Source organism: Desmodus rotundus, chromosome 9, assembly GCF_022682495.2.
Source record: "Desmodus rotundus isolate HL8 chromosome 9, HLdesRot8A.1, whole genome shotgun sequence".
Lineage (NCBI taxonomy): Eukaryota > Metazoa > Chordata > Mammalia > Chiroptera > Phyllostomidae > Desmodus > Desmodus rotundus.
Genome location: NC_071395.1, coordinates 20,460,411 through 20,474,947, shown reverse-complemented (window position 1 = coordinate 20,474,947; position 14,537 = coordinate 20,460,411). Strand labels below are relative to the sequence as shown.

The 14,537-nt window shown below is 45.8% G+C and overlaps 1 protein-coding gene across 2 annotated transcripts in view; it reads right to left on the bottom strand.

Moving 5' to 3' along the window:
- The window catches only part of TMEM131L (transmembrane 131 like), a 138,654-nt gene that overhangs the window by 69,240 nt on the left and 54,877 nt on the right, over window positions 1–14,537 (bottom strand). For both annotated transcript variants that reach the window (XM_053910879.1, XM_053910880.1), the window contains exon 4: window positions 1,868–1,936. In XM_053910879.1, coding sequence (XP_053766854.1) covers window positions 1,868–1,936 — 69 coding nt within the window. The remainder of the gene's footprint in view (window positions 1–1,867; window positions 1,937–14,537) is intronic.

Below are 14,537 nucleotides of genomic sequence, written 5' to 3'. Positions count from 1 at the left end.
AATTTTTTAAGTATCTGAATTTAAACTCTAGTTTGTCCTTATTGAGATTTTAAAAACCTCAGCGAAAACAATTTATTCCCATAGATCTTGCTTAAAGAAAAGTAGCATGGTGTGTGCTGGCTTAGAAACTAGAAGTTTTATTCTGTCACTTCTAGTGAAATAACCGTGGGCAAACGTGTTACCCCTCTGCAGTAAATGTATGACCACATTTTAGTTCATGGTCAAATACAGAGGCATTGGAAAATAATACACACACACACGACAATACTTATCCTTCCAGGACTGATACAAGATTCAAACAACAAGAGATAAGATTATACTTGGAAAACTATAAAAGTCTACATAAATATAACTAAATCACCCCAAAGTGGCTCAAGTCTAAAAATTAACAACCTTTTCAAATCAAAGAATTTAAAAATTTTCTTTCACCCATCAGGACCGGTAAGTGATATACAGTACGTAGCTAATTAACATACGAAGCTATTATATACATGCATCCACAGGCACTGGAGAGGGTTTTTACATTCCTGAAGAGTAAATACATTACACACAGCCAGCAGCCTACGACCTGGAACTGTTACCCTAATCTAACTGCGCTACTACTCTCTGTCTCATTGTATCTACCGAACTGTACTGGACACTCTTTAAAGCAGAGCCTGCATTAAAATTTCTTCTTACAATACAGACTTTCCATAAAAGCAAAGAGCTCTCTCAGATTTTGAAATCAGCGAGGTTTTATTATAAAGTTGGCGCCTGTAATTTAGTTTCTTGACTTAAGAGTAAAAAACACAAAAATTCATAAGCGATAAAGCAGGCACCTGGAGTCTTAGAAAGTTAGCGATCTCCCTTCACACTTTTACCTCTTCTCCCTTTTATGGAATCTCCCTAGAAAGCTCAACCAGGTACTTTAAGTTGAAAATTCCTTCTGCCTCACTACAGCTCTGGTCTTTTGATGATCAGAAGGAAATGCAAAGAAAGACCCAGTTGAATAGAGAAGGCCATGTCAGGAGACCACCATTAATTCACCCCAGTGCTCTCCTAACACCACGGTTACTTCATTCACATAACTTTCCTTGTAACTCAAAACAGCTCTTTGTAAAATGGAAGTGATGTTCCAGGCTGCTAAGGCAAGCAGAGCTTTTGCACTTGAACCCTCTCTCATTTCAGCCTTGAAACTCTACTGATTTGATATTCAACCCAGCAATATTCTGCATCCAGGGAGCTCAACACTTTAAGTTTCAAACTTTGTCACACCCAACAACAGTCCTTAAATTCCCTCCTTCTGCAAGGCTTCACCCTTCTCTTCCTTAATTTCTTTAAGTTCCCAGATTAGTCCCTCAACTGCCACTCATCACATCTCCTTCACCTCATGGTTCTTAACACGATGCACTGCATGTAATTACAGCTTATATGCTGTCTTCCCCACGCAACTTATCTCCAAAGTCTTAATCATAGTACTAATGTCTGTACAGCGTTATTTTGAATCCTGAAGCATTATGAGCAGTAAAAATGAGTTCAGAAAATGAATCTAATTTAAAAAATTCAGAAACTATCAATATTTAAAGTTTTTCCATTATAAAATAATCAGATTTGCTTTAGAAGAACAAGAAATTAATATTAACTTCCTATTAAATTCCAATCACTATAAGTTACTATAAGGTACATTTGTTAAAAAACTAAAGGGCTAAAACAATTCTTATGCTCTCCTTTGCACAAAAAATATTCCCTTTAACAATTCCCAGCATTAATTTCCCCTGATATTCTGTATATATTTTTATAGTTAATTATCATACACATATAAAATATCCTGAAAGCAAATAATGCAAATCAAATAAGTTCTTAAAAATTATAAAGAAAAGATACTTACTGAATTCCAAAATCTAGGACTGACGGCTGGAAATGTAAACCCTTTCCACTAAATAGTTTGTCTGAGAAGCTAAAAAAGAAAAGAAAGGAGAGATTAACTTCTGTTGTAGTTCTAAAATCTGAATGCTAAGCTAAGAGGGCACGCGTAGGCCGGCGGCTCTCATGAGATACAATTGTGCCCCCGACAGATGGGCCTGGCCCAGACTTTAAATGCTGGAGCTGGACTACAAGAAGTCCAACATAATTCCATAGTTTCAAAAAATCTAAGATATTTTAGATTATGGTTAATAGAACTTCATATCTAATACAAAGTTCTGTGAGCATTCAGACAAAACTGGGGGTGGATTTAATTTTTAATAGGCTGCATTTCTGGATGAATTCAGATAACATGACTATTTTCATAAGCCCAAATCCAAGAAATGACATTCAACTAAGGTAGGTGGGTGGGGGTTTGGGATGGGGAGTCGCGGATGGGGGCGCTGCAGAGAAAGGAAGCTTTGGCCTCTCAATCTGTTAGATGACTAGGAACAAGGAAAGGACAGGGCTCATAGCCAGAGGTGCTCCTGAAGGCTGCATCTGGCACCAGGTCTGTATTTTTAAGGAAAACAACCAGATAAAATCACATGTGGCAGATCACATTTGCAGTAGTTATTAAACATTATTATGATTTCATTTTCCTTCAGAGTCAAAAGCCAAAAATTAACATCTGAAAAAGTGTATAAAGAGAACACATAAAAGAAAAAAATATAAGGTATAACAATCTATAGGTATACTTAAAGACATAAAATACAAAATGTATATAATATATAAAGTACAAAATACAGGGTCCGGCAGACATAATACCTGCTTGAGTGTGGTTGGTTTGGGTAATAATACGGGTGTAATAATTTATAGTTTTAATTTGAACATTTCACCTAAAATGTCATGTGGTGTGCTTGAGTGTGATGTTGTAACGTTACAGAATTACATGCTTATGATTTTGTAATAATAAAGAGGCATTATTTGCACCAGATGCTGCATATGCATATATATGTATATACATTATGTATGTATGTATGAGTGTATGTGTACATAGGTAGCCATGTAGTCCAAAAATATTTAACTGTGAAGAAGCTCCGAAATGTAACCTGTATGACTGTTTCCAAAGACTCCAGCAAGCTTGCTAAAAGACAATCTTTCCGTTTTCTCCTCCCACCAAAAAGCCCTCCACCGAGCACGCTCCACAGGCCAGTCCAGGAGTGGACATCTGCGTTGCCGACAGAAGCTTTGTGACCGTCAGCAAGTCCCTCTCCCATTCTCCTTGAAGGTGCAAACCATAGAGGCAAGCGGAGCCCTTCAAATTCCTCACCTCATAGGGAGAATCCTGGCCGTGGTGTTTTCTTCCTCCCTCCGTTTTCCTGCCTCTGTCTAAGCTTCCCTTCCCCCATCCTCTCCCCTAAGACTCCTTTTTCCTTTCTCTGTTATCTTCTATCGGTATCTCCTTTATTCTATCTTTTACATCAGCCATATTAATTTTAAAGGTGACACCTCAAATCTCCAACTGCTTAACTCCTGCCAACCTCTCCCTTGTGTTGAGCTTGCTGAGAAGAGGTATGCTATTTACTGGGTCCCCCTCAAGCCCCAAAGGGCCAGGACTAACTCCATGACTTGCTTTAAAAAAGGGGGGGGCATAAACACACCCCAGAACCTCCAGAATGTTTTCAAGAGTCACAGGAGGTGATGAACATGAAGAGGTTCCAGCAGCAGACACACCGCGGCCACCCTACTCCAGACTGAGCTGGCCAGGGCTCAGCCTTCCAGAAGAAAAAGAAAGCAGGCAGCTTCGCATGCCAAACACTATCTTAAAAGAGTCAAGCTACTGAGTAAGTACTAAGTAAAATAATTAATGACAGTCTCCTTCCTGCCTTGTGTCCCCAAAGTGGGTTTTTCTTCAGCTATCACACCCAATCTCTGAATCAGGAAGGTTTGTAGGATTAAATTCATTCACCCAAGATCACACCACTGCTAAGAGGCAGAGTGAAAATGCCAGTGCAGATCGGTCCAGATCACAAACAGGTCACAAACACGAACGCGGTCTGCCCAAGGTCGCGGGACCTGCAAGGAACCCAGGCAGTCTCACCTGCTGGGTGAGGGCTTGGGCTTCAGAGTCCAGCAAACCTGGACCCCAGGTCCAAGGCCACCACCTGACCGTCCTGAGTGGGCCAGCGGTCAACCACCCTCAAGTCCCCTCTGGCTGTAAAGTGGAGACGACAGCAGTATCTACACCTTGCAGTCCTCCTGAGTCTACTTTTACAATGTGATAAAAACGCCTTTGCTTCATGACTGGCGCACATTTAAGTGTAATAAATACTAGATCACATCACTAAGAGGACGATTCTCACCTAACAGCAAAAGCAACAGGAGCAGAGGGAGAAGCCAGTTGAGCTCGGAGTCAGAGCTGACTCTGGATCTGAAAGTCCCAAATGGCGTAGGAGTAATTATCTCTGAATAGAACAAATGAATATAGACCTGGGCCATCTCATATCATAGCAGATTTTTAAATCCCACTACCAGGAAGTTTTACATACACAGCGAAAATCAGACATTTAAGGTCCAAATCAAAGCAATAAGGTAGAAACAGCCAAAATGTCTCCAACTTAAAACACACACACACACACACACACACTATTCTGACCTCACAGTGGAGAAATAAAACTATGTCAATGGTTGTTTTCCTAAAAGAAACTAACCGTCTTTCTCACTGGTGAGTTTCAGCTTTGACTGTTCAGTTCGGAAACTACATCAAGCGACAGGGAGACTTAACATCAGTCGATAAATTTAAGAGTTGCGTCTCATCGGTAAAATCGTTTCAGACGTAGGTACTGACCGGAAGAGTAACTCACACACAGACACGCACCCTCAAGTATCTGATAAAGACGGAAGGGGAAAAGGTGCAAACCGCCGAATTCTAGTCAACAGTGGACACCAGCAATTATCTGCAAGTAGCAACGCTAGCTGTGACATTGCACTGTTTCAGAAGATGCCAAAGTTTTCCTTTCTAAATTGACAGCTTCAAAGAAATAAATTAAGCTGCAAGAGCAATCACAATAAAAGATAATTTCCTCCCTTTTCCCCTTTCTCTCAAAAGCTGGCACCTTTGGACCCTTAATAACATGGATGGTTCTTTTCAAAGGTCACCGGGCCTCTTTCACCCCTAGGAATCCCCTCATCTGGCATAAAATAAAAGCATAACTCTTGTAAAACTAAATTATAAATTTATGACACATTTCGAATATGCATCCTTTCCCTATCCACAAGGTAACTATAAGAAAAAGTCCTTTACTAACAGAGAAAAATAAAAGGTGACCTTTTGCTTCTAGAACAGGAGCTAGGCATAGGGATGAGAACTAAGAGTGTAATAATCGGAGGTGAGTGGGCTCTTGTGTACGTAGACAGCATCCCACACGGTCTCTTAGCCCTTATTCTTAAGACACCCACCTTCTGCCAAGAGCTGAGCCTCCCCTCAGCAGGTGGGCATGTGGACGAGGAAGCCCACACAATGTTACTTCAAAAGATTATCTTGGCCTTAAATCACCTAACATCTTTTTCTTTAATATTTTTCTCTCCTTTTACTTTTTTTTTTCACTTTGGCCACCTTTTTTCCCTTGCATATAAAATAAATACAGTTCAAAAAGTGGCTGGTACAAGAGAAAAGAAATTTCAGGGGAAATGAGCAGCCCTTGGGTCCGGTCCCAGGGATGTTCTGAGCTCACATGTCACACAGGCTTCAGTTTCCTCTTTGGCAAATTGAGGGGGCTGGACCAGGGGACTCAGAGATCCTTAGAAAAGTGGTGGGATGCCCAGACTCCTTATTCCCAGGAAAATTACATCTATTTGCTGATATCAGACACACCCTTTAGAAACATTCGATCTAGTAATGGAGATCTGAAAATGAATTAGTGAAAACCAACTGTTCTGGCCATTCACAAATGTTATTTGACCAAGCTACGTCATTTCAATGCACACTCCACCTCTCCAGAAAGAGCACCCAATGGGCCCAGAGACTCCTGACCCACCCACATATCTCTCAGTAATGCAGTATGTACAGCCTGGCTGCACTGGGGCTGGGGGCCAGCTCAAGGAAGATTCCCCCTCGAGGTTACAATCCAGGAAGCCGCACAAGGCTCGTCCAAGCTGGACAAGCAAAACTCGAAGAGCAAGAGCGTTCAAAGAGAGAAAAGGAGAGCCCTGCCTAAAAAAGAAGTTGGGGTAGACTTCAAAGCAGGAACGGCCCTCAGTGAACATCTACCATATATGGAAACCGAATGGAGGGCACTTTCACGGCCAACAGCAAGAGGGAGGATGCACAGGCCACGCTGCAGAGTTAGTTAGCCTGTCGTTGGCTCTGGGCTGCAGGGTGCAGAGTGAAGATCAAGGAGGCGAGCGTGAGCGGTGAGGAAAGGAGAGCAGGTATGAGTGCGGCCCTCAGACAGCAGCAGTTAACAAGCAAGGCTTTGCTGGACTAGAACCGTGCACAGTGGGGAAGTCAGAGGCTTGCCTTAACATGCCATGAAACAAGTCTTGTGTCCCCTAGCTCTGTACAGGACCTTATCCCTCAAGGTGTCGCTGCCATGGGTCACAAGAGGGGCTGCGGAAGCTGCTCGAAGCAGGTGAAAAACAACTTCGCCTTCCAACAGGGATTTGAGAAACAATACTGACCACCTACAGGGAGGGTAGAACTGGCTTCCTAAACGGACTGGCTTTCATCTCTCTCTAGAAGGCCCGCCATCTACAGCTAGCTGCCTTTCAATACCTGGAGAAAGCAGCACATGTTAAAAAAAAATTTTTTTAAGGCTGTGACAAGGGCTTTCGCCACAGGATGAGGGTAACAAGGTTGTGTGAACAAGAGAAAAGGTTTGGCAGTCATTTCACACTCAGGCAGGTAACAATTTGGACCACACAAAAATAATGCTATTGTCTAAAGGTTTCAAGGAAAGACCTGTTATGCTAATGAAGCGGGCTGTTCTTAGAGTCAGGACACTGCCTGCCCATGCAGGTCCCGCTGCCGGGTTAGGGAGGGCGTCCTGCACTGTTAAATCTCCTTGGACCCTGAGCAGGGCACAGACATTTCTAGGACCCTGCTGATATTCCCAGGGACTGTGGAGGAATTTGGTACTTTTCTGTTATGCAATAAACCTGGAATTGACTCCCGCACAGATACGAGAAGCCCCAGCCGGGGGCAGCTGTTCCTGAAGCTCGCCCACTCCAGGGCAAAGCCTCCAGGTTCCCAGGAAGGTTGGTACCAACGCTGCCTGAGGCACTTCTGTGATCTACCAGGGAGTCCTCAGCTTGAGGGCCTTTGGGGAAAACAAATGGCCTGAACTGCTTGATTTATAAAATGAGTTCTGTAACTACATGAGTCATAAAATTCTACATCATAATTGTAGTGCTATAAGTTGTTTTCTGCATTTACTTTTCATTAAAAAAGAAATTATTCTCCCCAGAAGCTTGAGAGGGAAAATATGAAATACTCAGGCACATCTACTCCAGTTAGCACTGCTATTCTTCATGGTAGATTAACAACTTGAGAAGAACCACTTAACAATGGAGGCAGATGCCAGTATTTTCCCCCATTAAATTTCCACGGTGGAGGTGGGGAGGAGTCACTTGATAGAATGAGATTTTCCGAGTTTCTTTTCAGAAAGCCTCGGACTTCAAGGTCAAAGCAAAAAGGAAAGTCCTTGGAGCAATACCAGCAGTGATCTGTTGGAGGCGCTCTTGCTGACAACAGGATATCTATCAGGTTTTAAGCCACCCTGGCATGTTGATGGCCAAGGCTTCCCAAGGCCAGGACAAAAGTCCTCCATGCAAGTCTGCCCCTTCAGTTGCTAATGACCTCCAAATTCACAACATCCGTGGAGGAGGTGTCCCTTCTCTTGAAGACTAACCCCTTCCACCCCTTTCTGGGTGGGGCCTGGACAGATTCCAGAGCCTCATCCCCATCCTGCCCTCCCCAAAATTCGTACCATCTCCTTCCCTGCTCTGTCTTCCTCCTGCACTCCAAGACATGCCCCTCCCCCTTGAAAAAATCCTCCCAGTGTCCCCACCTGCTGCCAGCCCTTTTCTTCCCTTCGGAGCCAAACTGCTGGCAAAAGCCACAATGACAGCAAGTACGTTTATTGAGCACTTACAGTATACCGATGCTGTATCCAGCCCTTTATTATACCACATAATCCTAAGGCGTGGATAGTAATATTATGCCATTTCTACACACAAAGAAATGGACACTTAAGAGTATTTAAACAACTCACCAAAGCCCACCCTCCACTGGGCAGTGCAGTGGGAACCTGAGCACTGCACTGCCCGCCACCCTCTGGCATCCTGCGCCCTCACTCGACCAAGATTGCCCTAGCAAGGTCAGCAGTGAGTACGAACTGTGAACTCAAGGACCGAGCTCCTGAGTCTCTCCACTGGCTACTCTCCTGAAGTGCCTCCCTGGTTTCCAGGAAATCCTGCCCAGTCTTCCTCCTCCCTCTAGGCCTGCTGCTTCTCACCTCCTTGTCAATCTCCTCTCCCTCTGCGTGTCTTCTCTCTCTCCCTCTCTCTCCCTCCTCATTCTTCCTCAATTCCCACCCTCTAGGGTCACTCATCACCCACTGGGTGATGCTTCCTATACAGACATCTGTCACTTTTTTGGCTGGCCAGCAGCTAAGCTTCCTTACTACATTCATAGATTCCCCACTGTCACCCCTTCTGGAGTGTGAAAGGGCCACTTACTGGTTTACCAGCCCTGCTACAGCTAGGTGCTGGCATTTGACTTAGACTTGGCCAGAGTCACGTGCCTGGGCGGGCACCAGCAGCTGATGCCACCACGCAGGAAGGTGGAGAATGGCTCTGGGGGTGACCGCAGCAGCTGGGCGGCGGAGTGACTGGCAGAGGAGCCGTGTCCTCAGCGGCCTACTTCTGCGACGCGTCTGTGGTTCTAACTGCTAAGTCTCCTTTTGGCTTGTTTGTTTTCTGAGCCTGCTTCTTAAGTCTTCCTAGAGATTCTGTAAGCTGCCCAACAGCTTTTCAATAAATTCCTTGTCTGCTTAAATCAGCCAGAGCTGGTTTCTGCGGTTTGACTGATTCATTTCCCAAGCCTGTGTGTCTGTGGCCTGGACTCCTCGGCCGAGCCCCTGACTCACGTTTCCATCGGAGCCAGACACCCTCCTGCTGTGGGTCCACGGGCACGTCCGATGGAATCGAACATGGAGCTCACCCCCTGCCCCATCCCCCCATCAGTGCACAGCACTGTGACACAGTCTCAGTGAGTGACAGCCCCCTGCCCAGCCGGGCAGCCTGGATGAGACGTGCCTGCGGAGGGCTGTCCAGGAATTTGACACGTGGACACCACTCCACCCTCTCTCCCTGCTCCCCATGGGCTCAGTAGCAGAATCTTATATTCAGAAGGCACTACATTTGCATCTTAGTTAAAGAATCTTACAATATATTATTGCATTGACACATTTAAACTTGCCATAGTTCGTGTGCTATAATGGTCTCCTGTAGCTAACTGGTTAAATGACTTTACAAAAATGGATCAAAGAAAAGGCCAGTGATTAAGCGCCTGTTTCCTAAGTTCTGTCCCGACTTTCTCCTTTCTTCTTAGGGCTTCTCATCTATGGCTTAAAGATTTAACATCTTTCCCTAGACTCTACTATATGTTAAAATAACTAAATATGATTTTTAAACCTGCGAAATACAAAATAGATTTGTGCTGCTTTTCAGCTCAAGGACAACAAGTTAGCATGCAAAGGTAATTCAGTATTAGATGCCTTCAGCAGTAATGCAGTTGGGCAGATGCTCGAGTTGGGCAGGAAGCCAAAGCAGAAATTCCCACAGATGATAAGGGAATGGGGAGAGAGGGATGATGGACCCTTCCTCCTCCATCACAGGTAGACAGTGAAGGTTCGGGCAATCCTGTCGCTTTTTTTAGAAAACCAACTTTTGAGTTCCCAAAGTGTCCACATAACTTTAGACATCAGCTCTCTGAACATGAACCAGCTCTTTTTGTAAAGCTCATCTCTAACCCTTGAAGCAAATCAGTAGCTAAACTTACTTATCTTGTAAAAGCACCAATGCCCGATCCCACTGACATTCATTTCTCACACCCCCTGCACTAAGAGAGTATCTCTGCCAAGGCAGTTTGACCCAAATCCGAAGAGGGGTGGGAGGCGCCTCACTCCCACAGCTTAGAGTCTCTAGTGCAACACAGGCAGAGCACAGTTGGGGGGTGGGGGAGAAGGCGGTGTGGGGCGGGTCAGGAAGAGCGTCTGGGGGTGGGCATTTGAGTAGGGCCTGGGAGGCTGGGCAGACCGCCTCCCAGTGAAAATGGAGGAGGAGTTCCAGGTGAGGGGGAGAGACACAGGAAGGCATACGGACTGCCCAACGGTCAGTGAGGCAAAAGCTGAAGTACGGAGATGATTTCTGAGAGTTTCTTGGTACACTAAAAAAAAAATTCCTATATACCTTCATATCACAGAATAATATTCTAATTCAAACACAATGAATTGATTTTGTAAAAATCCCAATGTGAGCAAATATATCAGAACTGCACAGAATATTGGCAACACTGTTGGAAAAAAATGTAACGAAAATATTCTAAGCTCTGCAACCATCCTTGAAGGGTCAGCCTCAGGACCACCTCGGGCCCTGGTGCGAGAAGCAGCTCGCAGCTTCGCTTCCAGGGGAGAACACAGTGAGTGGCAGTGTGCCTGGCTCGTGTATCAGGGCGATCCTGTTTCTCAGAAGACCTGGGCAACACTATTTCACTAGCTCAAATCTCCCTGAATTCTCCCCTTTAAAGCATATACCCTCTGAACGTGATTTTTTAAAACAGGTATAGAAGTTCTTGTGACTGGATGGTTCAGTTGCCCACCGGACTCACTGGCAGGCACTGCAACCCTGGCCCACAGACCCACCTCACTGCTCCCCAGCTCGCCTCTGACACAGCCCCGCTGTCAGATGGCTTGAAAGCTGGTTTTTCTCACGTGAAACCTGAGGAATACGGACTGTGGAGAAACAAACCAGTGTGAAATGTGCCCAGAAAAACAAATACTCCTTAACACAAGTCAGAGGGGCTGGGGTGGGGGGAAAGGGGAGGTGGTAACTTAGAAACGCGTTATGTCAAAAGCAGTTTTCCCTTGAGAAACAACGCTCATGGTTTCATGGTCATTTCCAGGGTTCCATGACGGAGGTTGTTCCCTGCCCCTCTCCTTCCATGATTGTTAGCTGGCTCATTTCCCAGGCTCCCTTGCAGCTGTATGGCCATGGGTCAAGTTCCAGCAAATGGGATATGAGTTGAAGTACCATGTGGCAGCTTCCAGAAACCCTTTGGCCCTTGGCTCCCATATGCTGCTGTGAACACAGATGCCCCCCGCCCGCACCCCAGGTCCCCGTCCCCAGGGAGTGAGGCGCTCCAGAGGGAGCGGGCCCCTGAAGACTTCCTGAGGCCAGAGGCTGCCCAGCTCTAGACTCTCACAGGAGAGAGAAAACATTATCTTGGTGGGGTTTTTTTTTTTTGGGGGGGGGGGAGTATTGTTTTTTGGAAGTGATGTAATTTAACAAATCCCCTATTTTTGAAGTCACCCTTTAATTAATTAATATATTTTGATTTTTAAGCTGCATTATCAAAAAGTTGCACATGGGCGCTGGCTGGTGTGGTTCAGTGGATTGAGTGCCAGCATGCGAACTAAAGGGCCACTGGTTCGATTCCCAGTCAGGGCACATGCCTGGGTTGTGGGCCAGGTCCTCAGTGGGGGGCGCACGAGAGGCAGCCACACATTGCTGTTTCTCTCCCTCTCTCCCTCCCTTCCCCTCTGTCTAAAGATAAATAAAGAAAATCTAAAAAAAAGAAAACAACTTGCCCATGGGTACTGGAAACGTGGGTGGGGACACATTTTGTAAAGTATGTGATTCTCTAACCACTATGGAGTATACCTGAAACCAATACAAAATAATGTTGGGGGGAAAAGGCTAACTTGTTTTAAACCACTTGTATTTTCAAAGTCTGTTACCTCATGATTTAATTCTAGTTGAAATAGCTTCTCACCCTTTTCAAACACCAGAACCTGACAGTGGCCACTGCTCAACAGAAGGGACACTAGGCAACTAACGGACCCTGGCCCCGGCTCCAGGCCTCGGCTCCTGGCCCCGGCTCCAGGCCCCGGCTCCGCTAGCCCCGGGGAAGGCAGCCCGCCTTTCATGTGGTTCAGAAACAGAGCTTCCCAATAAATCACAAGCTAAATGGCTAAAGTAATAAAAGTAACCTGAATATAACCCAAACCGGATGGTGAAACGAAGAAAATTCTAAGCAAAGAAAGGACGGCTCCTGCTGCCTTTCACTGGGAACAGTCATGCGCCGTGGTGGTGGCCTTTGGTGGCTTCAGCACAGGCAGGTGTCAACTAAGAAGTGCCACCCACGAACTGCCTTTAGGACGGGACACACAGAAATGACCTCCTAATTCAGAACGTTTCATCCAGCCTCATACTTCACATGCAGGGACAAGTCCCCATGCAGGAACGTGCCAGAGCCGCTGTGAGACACTTCAGGGAACCCCGACTGCGGTGACCGCACCAGACGTACAAGAGGTGCTGGAAGAACACACAGGTGATTTCCTCACCTGGCCTTCTAGGACGAGAGGGCCCTTGCTGATAAGAATGCAACACACTTTACAATGCAGCGAAGGCAAGGGGTAAAAATTACCCTACTTTTTTCTTTTAAAGACTGCTTGAAACTTCCTCAATTATTGGGGTACATTACCTCCTTCCCCTGGGTGGCTGGCAGCCACCTTAAAATGGAAGCCTCCCTCATCTACTTCGTCCTTTGACATGTCACGTGGCAGAGCTCTTGCAAAACCCGAAGAGAAAAACTGGGGGAAGACAGTGTCCTGATTCCTAGTCAGTGTTGGGAAAAAGGAATAAGGGGGTTAAAACAGCAGAAACATTGCTAAGATCCCAGGGCCTACACATGAAGGTGAACGACCTGGAAAGATTAGTATAAGAAATCATCTAATGTTCTTATGATCAGAATTTCAGCTCCCACTATCTTAACATTAAAGTAACACCCCAATTTCATCGAGTCCCCTGGGAGGACTCAACGACATCTGTTTGTAAAGAGCTTTGTAAATTGCCCAGCAGCACGTTTCCTGGGCAGGAGGAGTAGCTCAGTTCCTGCAACCTCATTCAAGGCACTGACAGCTCCAGCACCTACCTCCCCCACCCCCCCAGCAGCCAAGTAGCAGGAGCCTCCCTCTCGATTCAGCCCAGGGAATTTAATTGTTCCTAATTATACAGCCGCCACTCATATGCAAATAGTGCATGAAGGGTTTTCCTTTTAAATTGTAATTTTTCTTTCAGACTCTTGAGGCACTGAAGTGTTGTTCCTGAAGATGTCACTGAAGAAAGAATGGCCTCACGGTGCCTGGGGTAGGAGAGAAGGCCCCTCTTCCCTGGACCGCCTTTCCTTTGTCCAGCCCGGCAGGTTGTCACTCCCCAGGGCCAGGCCGGCCCCAGGTCTCCTTCGCAGCCCTGCGTGGCTCCAACACCTTCGCCTCTCGTCCAGCCCTCTCCATCCCCAGACAAAGCACAGTATGGACCCAGCGGCACAGAAGAGAGGAGAAGGCAAAGGTCAGCTGGCTGAAATGCTGTTTCTCCATTCAGTCCCTGTATCAATGAACACCAACTCCAAAAGCAGTACAGCTTGCTGATAAAAATTGTTTTGAAGACAAAATAATAGCAATGTGGGGAAAAAAAAGCTGTCATGTGCAACATGATTACAACCAGAAAATATACAGAGGAAGATGAGGAGGCAATTAGCAGAACATTCAACACGGCAACGTAAGGATGAGCGGGACATGGGTGCCATTTCCCTTTCCCCCAATTTTCCAAAACTGTTGGAAGGAAGGAAGGAAGGAAGGAAGAGAGGAAGGGAGGAAGGAAGGAAGGAAGGAAGAGAGGAAGGGAGGGAGGAAGGAAGGAGGGAAGGAGGGAGGGAGGGAGGGAAGGAAGGAAGGAAGGAAGGAAGGAAGGAAGGAAGGAAGGAAGGGAAGGAAAGAAGAAAGGAGGGAGGGAGGGAGGGGATGAAGGAAGGAAGGAGGGAGGGAAGGAAGGAGGGAGGAAGGAAGGAGGAAGGAGGGAAGGAAGGAAGAAAGGATGGACAGTTTTATAAACCATTGGTAAGTTATTTTTTATTCACCTTAAAATAAAAGTCAGGTCTAGTCACATCAAGGGTATGAATTAGAGTGACTTACTAAATTATAAATGCTATAATTGTTAATAAAATTCAGAGATGACTAAGAAATTAGAAAAGAGAGGATACTGAACCTGTCGAGAAAAATACGGCATTGAATCAGACACGGAAACGTCGTGGAGCAGATTGAGCTAGGACCGTAAGAGACCCAGTTTGCTAAGCCTTGGCTAGGCAGCATCTGGGGCCCGGGTCCGGTTCAAATCCTTGGACTGACCATCTGAATCAGCAGCACCAGTCATTGCAACGTGCCTGAGGTGGCTGTTCTGGTCCCGCCGCCTGCATGAGTAGATCCGCAACCCCAGAATGAAGACCAGAACCTACAGTATTTATAAACACCAGTTATACAAAAGTAGAGGCGAGCTGAGCTGAGGCCTGGCACCTGACCCCCAGCCTCACCTCT